At 41.5% G+C, this 22,860-nt stretch overlaps 1 protein-coding gene across 2 annotated transcripts in view; it reads left to right on the top strand.

Moving 5' to 3' along the window:
* The first annotated feature begins 15,173 nt into the window (after positions 1-15,173).
* mxi1 (max interactor 1, dimerization protein) overlaps positions 15,174-22,860 on the top strand; it is a 29,866-nt gene continuing 22,179 nt past the window's right edge. The window contains exons 1-3 of one of the 2 annotated variants that reach the window (XM_058640547.1): positions 15,174-15,544; positions 18,107-18,209; positions 22,601-22,630. In XM_058640547.1, the coding sequence (XP_058496530.1) occupies positions 15,316-15,544; positions 18,107-18,209; positions 22,601-22,630 (362 nt within the window). In that variant the 5' untranslated portion in view covers positions 15,174-15,315. Of the gene's footprint in view, positions 15,545-17,419; positions 17,955-18,106; positions 18,210-22,600; positions 22,631-22,860 lie in introns of those variants that run through there. The other variant, XM_058640548.1, reaches the window with a different exon arrangement.

Raw genomic sequence — 22,860 nt, 5'->3', positions numbered from 1 at the left:
CAAATTTAGGATTGAGTTGACTCGTGTCCCCAGAATTGCCATTAAAGCAAATATTAGTGTAGTCTGGAGCTGTTTTTCAGAGATGAACTCTGGACAAAATCCAAGGATTTGAGTCTGGACTTTATCTGCTGTTTACTGTTTACACGTGACGACTGCAGGTGAGAGAGCGTCTGAGTGAGTTACATTCACAGCAGCAGTTGGAACCTAGTTTAGGCATGCAGGAAGTGGGACACTCATCCTGTGGAATGGCTGCTACATGTGGAATATTTCTGAGTCTCTCCTGCGTCTTTCTCACTTGAACATTAGCTCACTTGAACATTAAGCAGAGCTTATACCAGGGAGCTGGCAGATGGATCTCTGGAGAAGCTCTGGAGCAACTTCTGCAGACACTTGTTTTTTTATATACATATATATGTATATATATATATATATATATATATATATATATATATAGATGTATACATATATGCAGCCCCACTGGAGGATCCCCAGAGAGGGCATGTGTGAAACCAGCTTTGGTGTGCTCAGAACAATGACACTACAGCAAGAGTCAAAATGTTAAATAACATTGTTAATGTACTTAATGTACTTAACACCAGCACATTAGAAAACACAAGTAATATTTTGCTTTGAGCATTAGTGGTAGCCATAAGCTCCATTAGTCAGTGGTGTACTTTTAGGGAATGTGTGTGTGTGTGCGTGTGTGTGTAGTCGTGACGCTTTATCACCATGGTTACCAAGAGGATAACAAACATGTTGCATTCTCAACCCTAATTCCATTATTGAGCTTTTATCCTGCCCTGTCTTTGCTATGCTATTTGCACCTCTTCAAACATTTATACTGGGAATTTAGTGAGGACAAATATAATTGGAAAGCACATTCAAAAATAACAACCGCTGACCAAGTTGCTATATAAAATAAAAATAGTGAAAGCTATATAGCTACGTAGAGGGAACTGTCTTCAGTCGATGGAAGCTACAAAGCACAATCACAACTGTGTTTCCACTTTGATCCTGTGTCGACTTGAAGCAGCTGGTCAGCAGACAAGTGTGATCTCGATAGAATGTGTGGTTGTAAGGTCAGAAATACTCTATAGGCAAACACATAAATCAATCCCATAATGTATAGATAGATATAAGTTGACAGAGTATTCGTAATTCCAGTCATTCAGATTGTCTTGTATCATACCCACATTTTTTACAGGGTTTTCAAGGTCTATGTCAGAAACAAACCTCAGTTTAAATATCCGGAGAGTTCCATAAATCTTCTGCTTATTAAACATATCCCACCTTTGTCCTTGAAAGAGGCCAAAATGCAAAGGAGTTCAGAATGTATGTGATGGAATAAGGTTAGATGTGTGCACTACTGATCACAATCTTGTAATCTTGTCAACAAAAATGTAAAAGCCAAGGCAAACTCTGTACAAACAGCAGAGATGCCTCTTGTCATCACAGGCCTGACATTCTGAGAAACCACATTTGTGGAAGGAAAGGTTTTGTATTTTGCTGAGAGCAAGATGGAAGTATTAGATTTATCAGGATTTTAGCAGCTGCAGTCATGTCTGTGCCAAAGGCCATTAGGACAGGGTGATGTGTGTGTGTGTGTGTGTGTGTTTGTGAGCATGAATGTGTATCTGACGCAGTATGGCAACATGAATGTGTCTGGTTGTACTGACTGTATACATGTGCGTGGGTATGTGTCTGCCTCCCATACAGTTGAAAGCCCCTTTGTCATACACCCCCCATCACGCACACACAGACACACACACACACACACACACACACACAGAAATGACGTTAACGGGTGAGTGCAGGGCCAGAGTGCAGCTCCAAATGATGATGCTGTAAGGAGGCCACTGAGGTTCACACCCCCTCACTTTCATGATGATTCATTGGCTGTTACACTCTCCTACTGCCTTTGAGTCTCATCTGGGATGCAAGTGTGCGTAGGGATGTGGCTGGAAATGATAGCTAAGTGACGAATCAGCGTTGTTTGCCTGAAAACCCTAATAAACTACTCGCTGCTAGATTCATTTTGAGCACAGCATTCATCGTGTAAAACACAGCAGTGAGAATTAAACTAGCAACTTGGGCCTATAACGGGAGGCGAAGATTAGAGAAGATATAATAAACAGATTTCAGTCAGGTTTGGAACATTCATTATTGCAAAAGAATCATAGATTGTGGATTCAAAGTTTCAACCTCGTCACTTTTACGTATATAATTATATGAAGATCACGAGGCGTTGTGAAACCAGTTGCCAGGGTGATGCTGGGGGGCCAACTGTTTTTAAATACATGGACACAATAGTCTGACTGAAATTATACTAATTTGAATTTCTCTAAATCAGATTTACACGCCCACATAATGCCAGAGCAATGCCGAAGTGTAGATCAGTTAAAAAGACTTAAAAAATCCAAAAAACATACATTCATCTCCAACATTTATCTTAATATTTACTGTAGTGTCTGGTGTATCAAGTGACAGCACTGCTGAAAGATTCAGTACACTGCAAAGCAGTTCTTTTCAGTACACCTTCGTCAATGTGTTGCCGGTAAAATGTCGTCACAGCATTTTTGTGCAGCCGTGTTATGACGACCCCGCCCACCATGAAGCGGAACTATAGTAATGGCAAACTACTTCCTGCAATCTTCCACAGAAGTGTCATGTGATGCTGCTGTGACCTCCGGTGTTATATCAGGAAGTGCAATCAAAACTGTCAAGGTAAACCAACTAAACCCTAGCCAAGAAAATAATGTAGTCACCGTAAAATGCCTAATACTAACAAGCTTAAATGGGCCGTGACACCACCTGTTGTTATGGAGTCACACAGAACGTGCATGTGTACTGGGACAACGACAGTAGTTCAATTAAATGACGCTGAATTAACTTTGCATGGAAACGTAATGACAGACACAGGGCAGCGGATGCATGTGGCAGCAACAGGGACATGGGAACATTTTGCAGCTTAAATTGATTGACCTGAGAACTTCACTTCACTTCACTTCATTAAGTAAACAGGATTTCTTGACAATCAGGAATGCACATCCAGTGTTTTCATGCAGCTGGAAGTTCATCCATTTGAGTTGGGATAGAGTGACACCTGGTTCCATTCAGACCAGTCTCATCCACTTCACCTAAAAGCCTTGAACCTGGAGCCGTACTTGAATAAATGAAGTGTCTGTGCATGTTTCTGACATCTCGAGTGTTGTTCCTACTTTGCATCACTTTTTTTGTGTGTACTGCGTGGGGATGGACAGCGTTTTATGAAGTGTACCAGTGTCTGTGCAGGATTCACAGCCTCAGTAAACATTACATTACCGTACAGCCACTGTTATCTGCCTGCAGTGATTCTTATACCCCATGACCATTGGTCAAAAAGCCCATATAATCACAGGTTTAATGGGTTTTTCTCCAATGAGAATGTGTTTAATCAGCATTCACTCGCAGGTCAAATGATTCTGCAATGCACATGTGTTTTTATGGGGCTTTGGCTCTGACCGGCATCAGCGGGAATGTAGGACCTGGGTGTGACGACCTCAGGGTCGTGCCTTCCTTTTCCTTGTGTGTATGCGTCTGCTGAGTGCGATGGGCTGCAGGTGTGCGTGTTTGATTGAATGCCATGTGTGTGAGTGTCGAGCTGGATCCTGGGAGTGGATTGGTGCTGCACAGGAAGCCTGATCATCCCAGCTGCTGTGGACTTTCCTTGAACGACTCACAGTCAGACTGCAAGTAGATATTTCATGCTTGTTCTTTAAAATAGTTTGTTTCATGTGTTGGTGGTGGTTTATTGCAAGTTGGGAAGTCTCAGATTTTCTTCTTGGCCTGGTCGTAAAGCTTGGTAAACAACTATTACTAAATTCACGACATGCATTTCCAGCTGTTATGTTAATATCTATGTCCAGCATAGATGTTAACATTAATGTTTGTAGCCATCTTTACATTTCAAAACTAGAGACGGTGTTTATTATCCTTTATCTAATCAATTGGATCATCTAAATGATTGATTTAAAGAGAAACAAAAGTAAAAGATATGTTAATGATTGGTTGTTTTTTGTTTCTTCCGCCAAGTAGAATTGTAGTTAGTTTCCTTTTTTCAGCAGCTTCATCGCGGTTTCAAAATCCCAGGTATATCTGCTCATTTTAGTGTGAAAGAGACTTTACTTGAAAGCATAGCTGGTGCAGGGTCACTGTGACGTGACAGAAAGTACTTGCATACTTTTGTGGTATTTTCTTATAAGGTTCAAAATTCCCACACAAACATCCAAGTATATTCATTTACTCTGGCAGATTGGGCCTGATTTAGCTGACTTCGAGGTACTATGTTACGGCACACAGTAACTATTGCACGCCAGTGAGAACGTACTTATATGATGGGCATCTTCAAAAGTTGACCAGTTAAGTTTGGAAATCCCACTTTTCAAGCTAGGTTTAACAGGCAAGTATTACAACAGAGACATTTCTAATTTAGACACCCTGACAATCTGGTTAAATGCAGTCATGCTTAAGTATAGCCTCTTATTCTGCAGGATACCCACTCTACAAACTTACAGACACATACACACACAAAACCCCCCACCCCGGGCAGTGTGCTCTATCCTTCTGGGCCTCGTCTTATCCTAATGGGATTGCCACGGTGGAAGTCACCCAATAATGAAAATAATTAAATCAGCAAGAACCCAAAGAAAGGTTACCACTCCTAAGTAGGCAGTACCCCCAGCCAGACTGCACCGCCTTCTTCCCTCTCAGCTTGAGAGTACGGAGGAGAGAAAGAGGGCAGGGTAAGGAGGATGTTCTCAGACAGAGCTTGGGGGGAATATGGCAGACTATAAAAGACAAAAAAAATTAGTGAACAGAGTAAGAATGTTGAGGCGGGGTGTTCATCTAAAAATATCAATCATCGAAATGGCAACCTGTATTTGTCATTTTAGATCTGTGAAGGTTTGAAAGGAGAAACACAACTGAAAGGGAAAGGCAACAGAAGAAGGGGGTGGACACCCCCCCCCCCCCCCCCAAATCTGAGAAGCTTCAGTTCACCACAGCGTTTATTCTACAAGTCTGAACTTCACTGGAGGAATGATCACCATTCCTTTATGAGCTACGCCCTCATTTGGTGTTTGGATGGTGCTGTTGTTTAACATTTAATCCAGAATCTCCCATTAATCTGTGTTGAGATCCGGTGATTGCAAAGGTCATGATGATTAACATCATTTTCATACTCCATTCAGTGAGCCCCCTGTGTGATATCTCCACTAGAGTGTCTAGTTTTTATTTGTGTGCTAAGCAATGAGCATATACTTCCTCCAGGACGCAGTTTCTCCACAAAGTAACTCAGAATGATACAGATAAACATACCACAGGTTGTCACTCACCAAAATAAAAAAAATGTGTTTACAAGCTCAGGCTGGGAGATAAACACAAAACAAGAGGAGAATTATGGAATGTGTGCGCACAGTTCCTCTGGGACAGGAAATGGGAGCAGTGACAACAGGAAGCCTGTGTAGAAAAACAACGAGACAGGATTCCCACAGCATCTCCTCTCCTCTGTGTTCTTGTTGCTTTCTTCATCTCCTCTGGCTCCTCTTCCCACCTCTTCATTCTTCTCTGAATGCACACTTCATCCCTCTGCAGTCTCTCGAGAGTCTGAGGCTACTTTTCTACAGCTACATGAGAGACGAGAGCAGGAATGTGAATAATTGCGCCAGCATTTATGTTTATTTATTTATTTATATATATATGTTATATAATATAATACCCATTGCATATGTTGTATATGCAATGGGTGATGAAAGCCGTCCTTGTGGTTTGAGGTTGGGTATTTTTTTGAGGATGATCTAATGTTGGCCCATGTTTAATATTTCTCTAATTTGGAGATGGCGAACAAAGAAATACTCTTTGCCGTGTTTGATGTGCAAATGAACGACCATGCAACCCCAGCTAGCAGGTTATATTGAAACGCTAATTCTGATTTTTCAAATTGCGTTCCAACAAATCAACTTGAGAAGTGGATTTGTTGTTTCTTTCTACTGCTCAAAAACCTGGTTGTTCATCAGTTTGACGGGATAATCGCTGTCCTGCTGCTGTATACACACAAATGCTCCCTCAGTCGGGTCTGATAGTATTGCATGACAGGGCTTGTTTTCAGGTGACGGACACAGCATACAAATAATAATAATATAATTTATGTTTACGAAGACCACACAGAGGCAGACTAATAACATCATCAACATCAAAACAAAAATCACCAACATGTACATACTGCAGCTTTACTGTTGATCCAAATCAAAGTGAACTACATACTGACAGCCTGTTTTAAATATTTACATCTCCATTTGGACCTAATGGATTTGAGGTTGAGCGCCACCAACAGAGTCAGGGAGTCAAATGTTACTTTCCTGAAAGTTGACTGACCAAAGGCACAAATGATTGTAGGAACAGAGTGGAGTGTCCAGAAATGGGGAAAAAGGAGTTGTTTGTGTTTACCTCTCTCTGCTGCAGTGCGACCTGAGGTGCAGTGTTGTACAGCAGTCATTTTTCAGTCAGGATTTGATGATGCAAATACAAGTACTTTAATAAAGTGTTTTAATACAGTGAATGATGTTAATATCAGTACATTTACAGGATCTGCTGTGGGAGCATTTGAAGCTGAATGTCATTGTGCCACTTTTTGGTCTAATCAGCACTCAAGAGGGATGAGGTCATGTCTCCCTCTCATCCTATTCGTCCACCGACTCCCTTCACACAGCGTCTTTTACTGCTTCCTTCTTTTACAGGTTTGTCTCTGAACCTGCACGCCCTCTCCCTCTGGTCTCCCTTTGCGCTCCTCTTTCATTTGCAGAGCAGACACACTGCCCCAAGCCCCCCTTGTTAATTTGGCAGCACCCCACATTAGAGACACAGAGTGGAGGTGGATGGCTGTGGAGGCGGTGTTGTTTTGTTGTTAGGGGATTGTGTTGCCGCACCTCCAGTGGAGCTGCACAGACAGAGAGAGACAGCAGTCTGAGGCCCCTGTGGATAAATGACAGGTTAGCATGCCACCTGAAGCAAACAGTGTTCCGGCTGCTGCGTCGTCACCGGTGACGCTGAAAAACGACGAGGACGAGCTGGGCGCGTTTCCCCTATCTGTTTTAACTTTCCCCCTGTTACCGTGCTTTAGCTTGTGTCTGTATATTTGCATGTTGATTTTGCATGAGCCTTTAATCTCTTAATAAGTATTTACAAATCAGACTTAGTGTTTGTGTACATTATTTTGTTATCCTCGAACCATGTTCCTCAGTCACTCTGTGTCTCGCCCCTCCCATGCCCCGGGCAGTGTGTGTATGTGTGTGTGTGTGAGAGACAGTTTGTGCTACTTTTTTTGGTTTCAGTGTTGGCTTTGATTTCCGTGGAGAGATTTTGATTGTTTTCTCATTTGTTAAAAAATTTCGACTCACGTGCCTTTTGTGTTTTTGTTCCACTGCTTTTGCCCATTGTTTCAGTTTGGTACACGCCTCAGTTTGTTTGTTTCCCTGTGGCTGTAAATGTCCACGTATGTGTTTAACTGTATGGATTTTTGTATGTATGCTCTTGCTTTCCTCTTTCACACCGTGGCCATTGTCAACAGATGTCAGTGCCTGGGAAAAGAGGCAAACAATGGTCACCAAAAGCCAAAGGCCATCGCCTGGGGAGGGGCGACACCAGTCTGTCGTCTAACTGGTTTATGTTTCACCCCCCCTTGTCATTTCATCATCTTGTTTGTGAGCAAGTTAATACTGTGAGAATTTTGGGTTCCCACCCGGGACACTGAAGTGAAATTTTGCAAAAAAAGATGAAAATATGGACCAGGGAGAGCGTTGAAGTGAAGGGTGAAAATGAAGATTGAGCGGCACAGTAGCAGGCAAATCAGCAGCACTGATTTGAGGAAGAGGGCAGGGCGCAGCTGTATAATGTGATGTTTTGATACTGTATCACAAGGAAGGGCTGAGAATATCCTGGAATGGAGATAATAACCAGGAAGCCTTTCCCTATAGTGGCCGCACAGTTTAAGCCAAACAAAAGAAAAGCCTGAGTGCAATCTTGATGGAAGACAGATTAGTATCTTGGTTAGAAAGCCCTGACAAAGCAGAGAGCCACACAGCCCGGGTCCTTTGGGAAAATAAGCACACTGACAGAAGTGTAGCCAGCGGTGTCAACATGAGGTCAGTGGAAGAGGCTTCCTCGAAAACATGCTTTGTCACCTCAGCAATTTCCTTCAAACCAGTATACTCTCTATCTGATGGACGGTGTTTTAAGCAGGCAGCAGTTGGACACCGGTGTTTGCATAGGGAGTTTTGTAAATATGAATTAACTGAAAAACAGCTGTAGCTATTTGTCGTGTTGCTGTGTCAATTCAACCCCTGGGATTTGCCTATTTGTGTGTGTGTGCATCACCGTGGCCAGTTCACATGTAAACCAACAATTACAGTAATTGATCTGTGGAGGGAAGAAAACAGCGGGCAGGGCATTCATTCAGTGTTTGTGTGATCAGGCCTGACCTCCCATGGAGAACAAATACCTATTGTGGCTGATGAGAAGAGGACACAAAGGTTAAGGATGAGGGTCTCACTCAGTGGCCTAGTTAACCACACCACATGACACAGGACAAAACATAAGAGAGGTTGATGAAGGATGCTCTCACCCTTCAGCTGGCACTCACATGCTCCACAGTCACACGTTAGAAATAAATATTAACAATGTCCTTAATTTGACACGTAATACTGTATTTTAGTATTTCAGGGACATCACTGTTGCTGTGTTTTAACTGTGATTCCTTTAATTATAAATAAAGTTAGACTAATGTACCTTGTGGAGCGAGTTTAAGCCGAGGTCAAGAGGCCACTAGGGAGAATTGGAAGCAGAGCGATGCTTCTGGTCTTTTGGAAATCTAAACACAGTAATCCAAGGCTGTAAAAAGGTCAGCAGTATGAATAGCTACTCTCCAGTCTCTTTGCCCAGTTGCCAGTACAAAGGTTTCACCCTGGAAGGGTGTTTGTGTTTACTATGAAGCTATTCATTAATGTTACATCGACTATTTCTCAAAAACTATCTTTTATATCACCCCGTTCCACTTTGTTCCCATCATTTCCACCCACTCCTGCCCCTGTGCAGGGGTGGTGCACATGTTGGATATTGCCTAATTACCCATGAACACCGACAGCTGAAGTGGTCCTCCGAGAATGATGTAAATCGGTGACATTTACGAAAATGTCAGTGAGTTTTCAAAAGGAAGCAATAACTGACGAGAGAGGCCCCATTATAGCTGAGCATTTTTATTGTGTCGATGTTGCCATGCAGCCCCATGTTACCGCCTTCAGAAGATTTGAAATTGGTTTTGCTGGGTGATGTTGACTCAGGAATGATGCAAAACCACTCCTGTAAAACACTGTCTGTGATTTCTGGGGGAAACTGCAATGAGATTAACCCATCCTCTGAAAACATAGTTGTAGGCGTACATTGTCATCATCATCATCATCGTCATTATCATCATCATCACATAAATGCAACATTAACTTTCCAATTGTAACCAATGCCTTCATTTAAACTCTGCAGTATAACTATTTTAAGTGCTTGTGACCAATTGATTAACAAAGGTCATCAATTTTAATTACATTTTTGCCAAGCGAAGAGTCAACAACCATGCTGCTAACATATTTAGCCAATTAGCTCTAATGTTAATACAGTTGAGGCTGATGGGAATATCATTAGATTTGCTCACATTTCACCATAAAACACAGTATCAGACAAGCAAACACTCCAACCTGCTGATGTAGCTTAATGCATGAGGGGATCACTGAAGTAGGGAACCATGGACATGATTTGGAACTTCGACAGCAAACCATCCAATAATTGTTGGGACTTTTCAGTAAATACCACAAATGTCAAACTGACTTTGGTGAAAAGGTCATTGAATGCTTGGATCATGCTTGGACCATGCATTTCTGAATACAAATCCATGCCAGCTATTTTGTTGATATGACCCATTTATAGTTCACTGGATTTGCTGGATTTGAAGATGTTTGACCTTGAATCAGGGTTCCCACAGGTCCTTGAAACCCTTCAAAGTTTGTGTATTTCAATAAAAAAGAAAAAAAAAACATTTTCATGGCCCTTGAATGTCTTTGAAATAGACATGGGTCATTGAAAGTGCTTGAATTTTGTGCATGAAAGAAGTTAAGTTGATATTTAGGTAAATGTCTCCCTGGTTTGTTACGACGCCACCTACTGTCATGTGCTCTGCATTGCTTGATACGTAGTCTAGGCCTATGCAGAACAAATGTAATGTCGTAACTATTAGCGCTGTTGTGGACACTGTCCACTGTCTCTCTCCGCCGTTGACGTGAGATTCCATGCAGAACAATTGGTGCGTAACTTAAGCAAGACAGAGCGTGATGCCTGGGAAATGCAAATTCCATGATCTCTGGCTCACCAAAGAAAACTACAGAGACTGTCTTGACCAAGATCCCAAGGACAATCACTTGGCCAGATGCGGAGCGTGCTGCAAATCAATAAAAGTGGACTCCATGGGCGCCCAGCAAAGCTGCTTAAACTGTGTCAGCACATTCGACCCTTGAATTTGAGGGAATTGGTCCTGGAAAGTCCTTGAAAAGTCTATGAATTTGATGTCAACCGAGGTGTGGGAACCCTCCATTCTTACAGATATAATGACGGATGACTAAGAACTTTCAAAGATATAAATACACATTGGCTACACACATATACAGACAAACACTCCATCCATATAAAAGTTAAAACCCACTAATGTTCACTGGGTTGAACTTCCCAAATGTGGGAAGTCACATGCTTTTCGCTACTGTATTTGAGGCTCTTACATTTTTAACTATGTCACACTTATTTGTATATACTAGAGGATCAATCAAGAAAAGTGTTGTCTTTTTAAACAATTCATTGTTTAATGGCACATGTAATGGGAAACCTTGCTATGTTATTTAGCATATCAACATTCTGCCATGTAACTGCTTACCCACGTATAACTTACAGGGGAGCTGGTGGTTGTTGTGGTTTTCCCCTGAGGCTTAAAAAACAAGCTATTCTTGCTAAAAAACATTTGACCTCTGTTACTGTCTCTCCTCTGAAGGCTGAGCTGTGGCTTTATGAGTAAGCTTGGCTCCTTGTTCTGACATGAGTGTTGCCTTCTAATTAAAAGAGCATGGGGCTACCTTCAACTGGAATGATTGTGTGTCGAAGGATAATTTAACTTGTGTGTAGGGGGAGGCTAAAAACAATGTGTCTGTAGGACATCCATACCCCCTGGGCTATATAGTCTCTTTTAAATCTTTACCTTTACACTATGACCACAGTTGCCTACTGGGACACATGACTGCCTCATGATGCACAGCATTCCTATTTCTCCCACTCTGCAGTGCATGACTTGTGACCTGTTGTGAGCTTTCATGAAGATGTAAATGTTATGACCAGGCTGATTATCTTCAATGTCTTGTATGCTTCCGTGCAGAGTTACACCATGTACCTACTGTTTAGCATATACAGTAGCAGAAGCAGTGCTTCCTCCATGACCGGAGCACAGACTCCGTCTGACACAGTCACTGGACTGAAATACAGCGGCAGGGTTTGTGAGGCCGCTCGCCAGTCGCGATTGGCAGTGATGTCGCTAAATACACCAGACTCCTCTGTTAGATATTAAGATTTTGGACATTTCCCTTGTAATTGTTGGAGATTAACTCGTGTTTTTAGGATCGTTAATTAGTTTTAACAGCACAACAATTTGGCATTGTTCGGCTTGATTCTTATGTCTCTTCCTGCGACAGCACACATAGTACCGCCTCAGCTCGCTTGGAACCTTGCCAGAGCAGGTAATAAAGAACGCACCTGGTACCAGATACTATGCCAGTGGAAGCACGCCATAGGTGTTGGATGAGCCCCCATTTCAGTTTGTTAGTCTTACGGCCGACTCACACATACGTGGTGGAGGCATTTACTAAAAAGCCTCTTATTCACTTTGAAAGGAGCAGCTTCAAGCGTCGCAGAACTGCATTGTGGGTCCATTCATTTGCTTGTGATGCATGTGTCAGAAGTTGAGAACTGTTCAATTTTCCAAGCAGCAGCAGCAGCAGCACAAACAGCAGCCAATCAAATCATTTTAAGCAAATATTCCAACACAGGCCCTGTCACATTTATGTGTTTACAAGGCTCAGAGAGGGTTTGCAAATGAGGTTGTTCACCTTGTTATCAAAGTTTTTTGTAAGATAAAGTGCACACAACAGCGGCGGACACAGCAAACATCACTATCACTTGGTAGCCTGTTCCCATCAAGTGGAACGGTTGGGTTTGGTTCAGTACGGGACATCATTTTTTTTCAATTTCCAGTAGGAACAGAACCAAAATAAGCGGCTCCAAACATTCCATTTTTCCGTACCCTTCCCTTGGGGTACCAGAGTAAAACGGTATGGTACAGGTGGAGCTGATGTGGCCATTGGGCACAGCGCACACCCCACGTACTGAGTAAAGGTACTGTTCTCAGTCCGTTCCAAACCGTGCCGTACTGTACCATGATGGAAATACAGCTATAAACATTGGCGTTGTAGTTGGCCATGACAGACACTGTTCTGCTAAACAGCTGATGGCTACCTCCAGGTGTCTGACCTGTTCACCGTCAAGGGTTAAAGTGATGCATTTGTATGAGTGCAGTATCAGCCGTTTCCTGGGTGACCTATGAAGTCACAGACCAAAACAAAGCATTAACTCATTCTCCTTGTCAGTCCAAAAATGTACCAGCCTGAATTTCACCATGTTTTTCTAGCCTTTTCTCCTTCTGTGTAGCGGCTTCTTCATTTATTTCTGGGTCCCCTGAGGATGGAAAGTGTGGGGCATGTGCAGAGCACCTAGGCTAGTTTGGATTTGAATGCACATATACATGCAGTAGTAATTTGCCTGAAACTGCATTATGTGGGTGTGCTAGTCCAACTTTGAGGAATGTAATTTGTTAAAATTTCCCACGGACTGACATGTTTACATGTATTTGAAAAGTCTATTTTTAGTTGGTCTGATATAATGGTTAGATTTTGTTCTCACGTCATGTAAATGACTGTTGCTCTGCTGAAACCAGTCACTGCAGGACACAACTGAAACTCATAAACAGGCCATAAAAAATTGCACCCGGTGACTCTAAATGAGGAAGTTCAGAAGATGTGGCTGAGTACTTTTCAAAATCCACCTATTTTCCCAACCTGCTGGCGGTGGCAGCTTTGAAACCCTATAAGCAGGGTCACTCTGATATGTGTTTCCTTCCTCTGCAGCTACCCCTTACAGGGGGTGGAGAGGTGGAGCAGGGGCGGGAGGGACCTTCAGAGATTCCCCTGTGCGTTGGACTTGAAAGTTTCTGTCTCTGTGAACTTTACATCAAACGATCTGTGCTACTGTTGGCTCTTTGAAGTGGCAGAGGAGGGGGGCTCGGAGCTGAATACAGGCCTCTGCCTCGACATGTTCGGGTTCAAAATGGACTCTGTCGTGGTTTAAAAACAGCTCGGCTAAAGGTCTGCTGAGAATGGCACAAGATCAAGGCGAAGGACTTATCTCTCCAGTCCCGACACACACCAGAGGGTGTATAGACACTACAGCATTATTCTACACACAGTGTAATATAAAACTATGGAACAGACACAACGATCACAACCCCTGCTGCTGCTGCTGCTACTTCAACAATGTGTTCTGTCTGTTCTACTTTAGTGCTGTAACTAACACAACACTCAGTAATTCAAGATTCTTTATTGTCATTTACTAAGTAACAATGTAATATTACTGTGATGAAATTCCTTGTGCTTGGTGTTGACTCATCTTTTAAGAAACAGCACGTATGTGGGGAAATGTTGTAGAAACATTGCATTTGCTGCTTTAAATTTCCCTACGACAGCATTCTTTGGCTGGAAGAATTGTATAGATTTTTACACGGCTTGGCTTCTTTAAGGTATACTTAAAGCAGCACTGACTACTAAAAGTGCTATTGTAACTGCTGGTAACGTCTTTACCACTGCTACAACATTTACTGCCAGAAGACTGCTTCCTCTTCCTGCTCTAATGTGATGCATTGTGCTTACTAATAAAGTGAAGGAAGTCAGGGTTACTACATGGCCTATAAATTGTGTAGTTATAAAGTCATGTTGACATATAAAACCACCTCCATGAGGTGGAGCTGGGTGATTCTTCTGACCTCGCGGTTTAAGCTTTATTGCTACATAGAACAAATAACAAGAAACACAAAATGACTGGCTGAGATACGTTTAACTACAGGATTGCACTGTCCTACTTGACACATCAGGCTCTTTTACTTTAATAATCTACAAACGAGAGAAAAACAGAGAGGTGAAATAAAATAAAAACGATCACAACATTCATGGATAACAGAAATGATGCCAGAATTCACCAAAAATGAAGCAGATGAAGTACATTATTCCCATTTATGCTGATCTGGCTGATAAGGGGACATGCTGGTTGCCAAAAATAATCTGAAATCTTAATAAACTGAGATCTATGGGGAAATTAGCCAACTTCTCATTTGTTTTGTAATATAAGTAAATGTTCCTGAGTTAATGGACTTAATTGCCAATGTCAGGTTATCGTCAATAGAACATGATGTCAGTTTAGTAAATGATGTTGATATTTAGAGGAAAATAAGCCATATTGAGACTTGAGAAAAAAAGGGGAGTTTTATTTTGATGAGTGGGAGTGGGTTAAATTTTCCTATTTTTGTTTGCTGTCCAGACTTTCAGAAATAATATGGATAAAATGTGGTTATGAAAAATAAAAGGAATCTGCACTAAGTAAGGTTCCTGAGTGAGTCAGAAGGTTGAAGCATTTGTGACATTTCGACTGATACATGTTTACATATTTCCTTTTGTCAGCACTTTAATTTGTAAAGGTTTGCCTTAATTAAAAGCTAATTAATGTGAGATTTGTGTCCCCTTGTACTTTTTTAAAACTTTTTTTCCTTTTTTTTACAAGTGGTACATTTACTTGAGTAGAAAAATGTCAGTACTCTTTCCACCTCTGATGATATCTGATCCTTTTGATGAAGGGACCTGTTTACCAGGCGGGCACAGGGACCATGCGGACTCCTCAGACAGAGGGGGGCCGGGCTCTCTTTTTTCCCATGCACCACCATCCACTGACATTGGCCACTGCTCCACATTAAACACCCCGCATTCACAAAAGAGAAAAAAGGAAAAGAGGAGCCATCTGACAAGAGCAGCGTTCACTGGTACAGCTGCACCACACTGTTTACTGCGCTCAGGACACAAACCACGCAAACCGAGAGGGAGAAAAATGGCCAAAAGTGAGACGCAGAGGAGAAGTTTGAAGAGCGAGGAGTTCTTCTTCGATTCCGAGGCGTCTCTCTTGGACCGGCAGGATTTGGAGATGTCTAGTTGCCCCTTCAATGACGTCTTCAACTCCAAAGACTCCCACATGGAGCAGATCAACACTTTTTTGACAAATGTTCAAGTTCTGCTGGAGGCTGCTCGGTTCCTTGAGAGCGCCGAGAGGAAGGACGGAAGTGAGTTTATATTTGTGCTGCGTTTGATTCCCCCCTCCCAACCCTCCCCATTTATTTTCATTTGCATCTAAATTTCAGGGAAAAACAAGACTTCATTGTCAACAGTCTGAGACAACAAAAGGCTGAGTTCATTCAACTAAGCACCACTGTCTGCTGTAAGCACCGGGCACCAGACTAATATCAGTCATTTACTCACTGCTTTTTTTTCGAAGTAGTCTTAAAACGTGACTGTTTTAAGCTTCGTGGTGTGCAGCGCTTTGCCGTATGCACAACTCTTAACTCGGGATCAGTTATTTCCCTCGGCAGCATAGATAAAGCAATATGACATAATGATGAGGTGTGTGTGTGTGTGTGTGTGTGAGATAAATCTGACCACATTGCAGCGCCCTCCAACTCTGTGAAAGGATGATGTCATTGTGCCTCTGCAGACTCGATGGAAAAAAAGCAAACTTTATAGGCCAAAACAAAAACCCACCTGGTCACAGCTGATCGATCAATCGATCCTTTATATGTCAAATGTATATCCGTCTGTACAATGTATTATTCGAAGGGGATTTTAAAGGAATTAAGCGACTGGATACAGGGTTGCGTGCAGATGGCATGGTGTCTTTTAAATGCAAGTAAATCCAGATTTGCAAGTAACAGATTATTATTTCAAGACGTGCAAGGATTTGTAAACATATTTATAATGCTTATTACATTATAAACCGTGATTTATTTATAATCATATCTGCATAAACATAAAACAATGCTCTTTTTTCCCATCGCTTCCGTGTGCACCTTTTCGTGCATAAAATCGCGCATCCGTGCAAATGCGTCCTCTGAGATATGTATCTATTATGATGTAACGTGGGAGTTTTGCAGGTTCCGCTGCTTCTGCTCTTCTTCTTCTTCTCCTCTTTCTGGTTCTCGATTGTTTGCTTCCTACTATTTGTGGGTGTGCCGCACTGGTTTCCACATGGCGCAAAGCTCCGCTGCCGTTGGCCAGCGGCGAGCTCAACCCCCCATGCCTGTCAAAGGCGTCCACTAATCAGACGCCCGCTCGTTTGTGACGTCACGTGTTGCTGGGCCTGGCTTCGGCTGGCAAGAACACCCTAAAGGTCCCGGTGAATCATGGGATTAGTAGGATATTAGAGGAGTGGTGTGAATGCCCATGGGGAAGTTATAAACCACACAGGAGTAGACTATATCAGTAACTTCATAAACATTTTTCGACAATAGATTTTGTTTACATTGCAATAAATAAATAAATGACAAAGTTTGATTCTTTTAATCCAGCTATAGCCCTTTTTGTGGATGTGTGCACCTTCATCCTGTTTGTGATTAACTAAAAAAAGCAACAACAATAATAAATTCTAATTACACACTGTTGACATGGTATATATGATTACATTTAATCTAATAATATAAAAGTAATATTATTTCTGAATATCTTTTTTATTTTTTCTGTTGTTGATAATGTAAACTTACTAGTTATTACCTGTGCTTTTATATATCTAGGGCCGAATGAAGGCTCTTAACTTGTCAAAGCAAAAGAATGACTGATCTGTGATTTGAAAACGAGGTTGAATAAGTTGGTAACCTATTATCTGAAATGTTTTTAAAGTCATTTTCAGCTGTCACAACAGTAATGTAATGTAAGACTTCATATTTACCCTGACCCATGCAATAACCCGTTGCATTTTTAACATGAACGAATCCGGGTTTAAGTTTAAATTGATAAATTAGAGTAAAGAGTAAGCTATTTATTTGTATACGTGTTTGACAGCAGTTTACACGCGCATAGAAAGACTCGATTTCCCATAATGCATCGCGGCCGGGCCGGCCTCTCCTCCGCTCGGTGCACGCCTCTCAGCTGTGCAGCTAGGTAAACAAACAGGAGAGCAGAGGAAACGAGCGGCGGCAGTCACTTCGCTGACTCTGCGCTCCCTCGGGGGAAGTTTTGTATCGTTTTTAATAATTTTTGTAAGAAGAAACATCAATATCGCGTTTTCTGGCAACTTTTAATACTTTGATACAATCGTTTTAACGCTTTTCTTACAAAAATAACCTGGCACGGATTGACTGTAGCTTGCTAGCCGTGAAATACTGGATTTCCCCCCACTGCTTTCGACAAAAGCTGCTGTTGAGCCAGCGAAGAGACTGAACGAGAAAATATATATATATGTATATATATATTCTTTTTTTAAAAGTATAATTAAGTTCAGCAACAATTTATGCACTGTCTTCCCTTTTTGCAAAAGCATCCCGTCGTCGCTGCCCTTTGCAGAGCTGACGTTAAGCCCCGAAGGGAGCAAATAAGCTAACGTTCACCGCGGTGGTTAGCCTCAGGAAAGAATGACGGCCATTCAGCTGATTAATATCCAACGGTTACTCGAAGCAGCGGAATATATTGAGAGGAGAGACAGAGGTAATTATTTATGCGAATATTGAATAAAATAGTCAGTATTCGCCCTTCGTGTCTCCTTCACTGACTGCTCAAAAAAATAGGAAATCTTAAAAGTAGTTTCAAATGTGAACTCGTCCACGGCTGACTGATAACCACATGTTTTCATCCAACAGAGTGCGAACATGGATACGCTTCCACATTTCCTTCAGATCAGGACACAAACTACCAGAGGCAAAGGAAATTCCGCAATAAGAAGTTCAGCAGTAACCACAACAGGTGAGATACTGCTCTCTGTCGCGCATGATTGTTGTAAATGTGTATTTGTTGTCGGCGTTATATTTAGGTTTTGTACAGAGCTGTCAATAAACAGGGTCACAAGATCCGAGAATGTCACTGTAAAAAAGGTTTACAATAACATATATATTCACATTTAACGTATGGGGCATTCACAACCATTGTGTGCAAATAAAACGGGGGGAGGTGGTGTTTGTGGCTCTGCTGGCTTTTCATCAGCTGATTGTCAAACGGACTGCAGTGGCTAAGGTTAGGGACCGTCGTGAAAGTGACTGCCCGGAAATGTAAAAAGTCACCTCTTCTGTTGTGTTTCCGACTCGCCCCTGCTCAAGTAAACGGAAAATGCTTTACCAAATTTAATAGTGACTGGCTTTTAAGAATTTGGTGTTATTTATGCAATTTTTTTGATGTGTTTGCGTATTCTACACTGTGGGAGAGGGATGGTAGTTTCGTCTTATTCCCTGAAGAAGAAAAGCTGCTATTTATGGACAGTGTTGTTTGCAGACATCCAAAGGTGACTACGTGGAGGCTTTTTCAGGACTCACAATGCAGTTTGGACTAGAGCATTTGAGACATGTTGTGCATGTAATGGTTCAAAGCTGATTGTGGAACATGTGTTGAGTTAACTATTATGTAGTGTCCTCTTTTATGTAGCACACAGATTAAAGCCCTCGAGGGCACTGCATTCACCGATGACAGGAAGTCACATTTAGTAGTCAGCGAAGCATGGAGATTCCCTCAAGTTAAGACCCACTGGCACTGTGCTTTCTCTTAGTGCTAGGCTACTTACATGTATCTATTCATTGGCAGCCATAAGTCAAATGTAGTCTCCACACTCCCTCTCTTTCTGAGCCTTTTAATATTAATGCAGAAACAGGCCACAAACAGGAACAGCATATTACTCATCATAAGTGCTGAATGCTGCCTAATTCTGCATAGCAACAGTCAGATACACTGTAGGTCTAATGCCATATTTGTAATGCTTTCTGCAGTTGGTCCTACATGGGAAATTGTATTAGAAAGTAGCAACCAATGATGTTTTTCGATAAATTTACTCCTTTTAATGAAGAATTAAATTCATAAGAAAATGCTTGAGGAAAAAAACCCTACTTCCCCCCCAGAGAAGCATTCACTATTTACTCAGTGAGAAAACACCATTTAGCATCTAACACCATTTAAGAGCCTCATATCATGATGCTGTCTATTTCCCATTCCCTTTGGAGCTGAACAGCCTTATTTGGAGTTCCGTGTTTGATGTGTGTCTCACCACAGGGTGTACTTTTTAAATTCAACAGTTCTTTTCATTGTTTGCCAGCATTGGTGAGAAATCATGCTGCTTAGTCCAAGCTGCAATCCATTATCACCAACTCGCATTGTCAGATTACACTGTCCAAAGAAATAAATGCATCGCTCTGCAGCTGGAGAATCATCTTTGGATTGGGTGTTCATAATGACAGAAATGTATGATGAGACTTTTTACTATTGATAAATGATGGTGTCATTAAATATTACAGTTGGTGTTCATCTGAGCTTGTAGAGGTTATGATAAATCATCACATTTGTTTTTATTGTTTACATTTTTGGTTAAATGCTCAGTTTCTTCCTGGCACGCGCCTCCTCCTGCTTTAGCTTGCCTCTCTGTGGCGTGTTGAGGCTTAAAGTGATGAGCTTATCTGACTCTGTCCTATCTTGTCTGCTGTTTATAGCAGGGTTGCTTTATCTCATTGACCCACTCTGTTTGTCTGTGTATATATATATGTGTGTGTGTGTGTGTATATGTATATGTGTATATTTTTATATATATATATATATATATATATATATATATATATATATATATGTATATGTGTGTATATGTATATGCGCACGTGCCTACATAGGGAAAATGCTGCAGTTGTGTGTGGCCTTGAGCCAGTTTATAATCTGTATTGCCTTGTTATTGCAGTACAGACACTCATATGTCTGAGTGAGGAGGAAAGGAGACAGGTTTGTGTTGATAAAAAGCATATGGGAAAGGAAGCTGACTTAGACTGATCGTTTAAAACAAGAAGTCATATTACGATGTAGTGTATGTGTGGAGTCTTACAGTAGCATGACTTGGACCAAGACTAAACTAAGGACGGAACATTTTTATATGAATAGACCAATGCAATGTTCCCAAAGATGGATTTAAATAAATGAAGTAAAAAATAATTGATAGATTGCTTGATACTGCAACCATTGTATTCTTCCCCCACATTACTTTGTTAAAATATCATCTCCAAGTAATAATTTTTCTGATCAAGGAGTTAACCCATATGTCCGCTTTTAGGACGACATTTTGTACAGGTTGAACAATAAAGATCTAGCAGGTTTAGCTTTTTTGTGATCTTTATTTTACGTGTGTGGCTGATATGATGCAGGGCACAGCCATGCATGACTGTTATGTGGTATTAGAATATGTAAGTTAAAAGCTGTCAGGAGCAGGCATGTGAGCACTTAAGCTCTTGTGTGATCCCTGTGTTTTGCTGTGATAGCGGCTACTCAACCTGGCCCTAGTACGTGTCATGTTGAATCAAATATACTGCCACATTTGACTCAACACGAAGTCTTGAATACCCAGCGACATGAAGAGTTATGTATTCTAATGGTGACATATGGTGTTTTTACTGGTGTGAATAATTAAACTTGAAAATGTAATTTCCTCTGAGGTGCCAGTTTTACAGTGTGAAACACAGCTTCAGACGTATCTACAGTCCCCCTGTTTCAGCCCTGTTTACCCATTTCCCCCCACTTTCTTCTATCCTGTTTACTCCATATTTCCTGCGTCAATATCAACAAGATGGCAGCTGAGCTGATGTGTAAAGTATACTTGTTTACCAGAATTGCTAACCCACAATATAGGGAAAAAACACACATGCAGTACCTCAACTAAATTCCTAACCCAACTTTATCTTAACCTGAACCTAATTCTATCACACACACAACACACACTTGCTACATCCACTTTTTCATTTAAAAATACATAAATTCTGCTCTGGATACTTCTGCTGTCCATTCTACCATGGTGTTTTAGTTTGAAAATGGTGCTGGCTTTGTTTTTTATTTGAAAACTTAGAGCAGCTTTTTGACAGGCTGAAAGAGAGACCCTTAAAACGAAGACTTCTTTCCTGCATTTACTTTCTAATTGGTTGTTAACAGCTATGAGCAGATTCAGCTGTGAATGAAAATCTCACTTGGCACTTTCTTTCCGTTTCCTGTTCACCTTGTCATCGGTCTTAAAACAGAAATGCCTGCTCTTACTTTTCACCTTAGTAGTCATTTCTGAAACAAAGCAAATGACTACAGAGGAGAGAATTGGCTTGCTGTTTACACCAGAATGTGCATGCTCAGTGTGACTGAATGCCTATGTGATATAAACTCTTAGGTGCCTTAGTATTAATGCAGACGACTTCAGATACCGAGCTGAAATGCTTGTCTTTATCTAAAAACACTGTTTTCAAATGAAAACGCAGTAGTACGGATGCAGCCACATTCGTGCTCAAACTCTCACGTGTGAGTTTAAGCAGCATTTCTTCTTAGGACACTGCTTGGTTTTATTTTCAACTTCAACCATAAGCAGTCAGTGCTTATCCATTTCCTATGCTTAAGCCGTTTTGCGCAATTAGAACTGAGTTTTTGGCCCCCGTGAGGAATACTGGACCTGACAAGGACAGTGTTTATGCTAGAAAAGGTTCTAAAATGATAACGAATACACGTGCACACACATACACACAGCCTGTACCCCCGAGGTGAGGTGGAGTGCAGTTTGTGTGGATGGGAACACAGCCATTGAAGTTTTAGAGGTAGGGCTTGTGTGTATGCTCAGTATGTTGCCACACAAAGACGCACTAAGGGACCAGCTGATTCACTTTACATTATTAACAGAGCGCTGAACCCTGGGTGCTGCATGCAGAGGAGATGTGTGTGTGTGTCGGAGTGTGCGTGTGTGTATACGTGTGTGAAAACTTAAGTGAGCATAAGTGGCTGCAATGTCACACGCACGCATGCACGTGCACACAAACACACACCCTCAGAGTTGTGTTGTGCATTATTGAAGAAGAGGCTGTATAATGCCACAGTGCAGGCCTGGCTGTCACATTTTGTTAGTGTGCAGGGTCCACCGCTCTAGGTCTAGAGTTTGTTTCACTTGGGATTAATTAATAAGTTAACAAATCAATTCTGGACAAGCTCATTCACTGCCCCCATTAGTCTTCTTCATATAGTTACTATCAGAGAACTACACCTTATTTACCCATTTACTTTCCAGGAGGTTATGCCCTTAGTGCATTGCGCATGAAAATGTCTGTGTGTCCCTTTTTCCCTCTGATAACCTCTGTTTTCTGTCTTTGTAGGTCCACACATAATGAACTAGAGAAGAATAGGTAAGTTGGCATTACATTTTCAAAATCCTTGACCTTTAAAATCATAGAGCACAGCCTGCAAGCTCATGCAAGCCCTGCCCTGATTTGTGAATCAGTCAATTATGCCCTTTTGTTTTGCTCAACAAGATTGTTGCCCTTCTGCAAATTAGTGCTTCCTGCTCAACAGGTCCTGAAAAGTAAAGTAAGGGGTGGACTAAACTGTGTCCAGTTAACGATTCCCAATTCTCTTT

Source organism: Solea solea, chromosome 10 (genome assembly GCF_958295425.1).
Source record: "Solea solea chromosome 10, fSolSol10.1, whole genome shotgun sequence".
Lineage (NCBI taxonomy): Eukaryota > Metazoa > Chordata > Actinopteri > Pleuronectiformes > Soleidae > Solea > Solea solea.
This window is presented reverse-complemented; position numbering and strand designations above follow the sequence as displayed.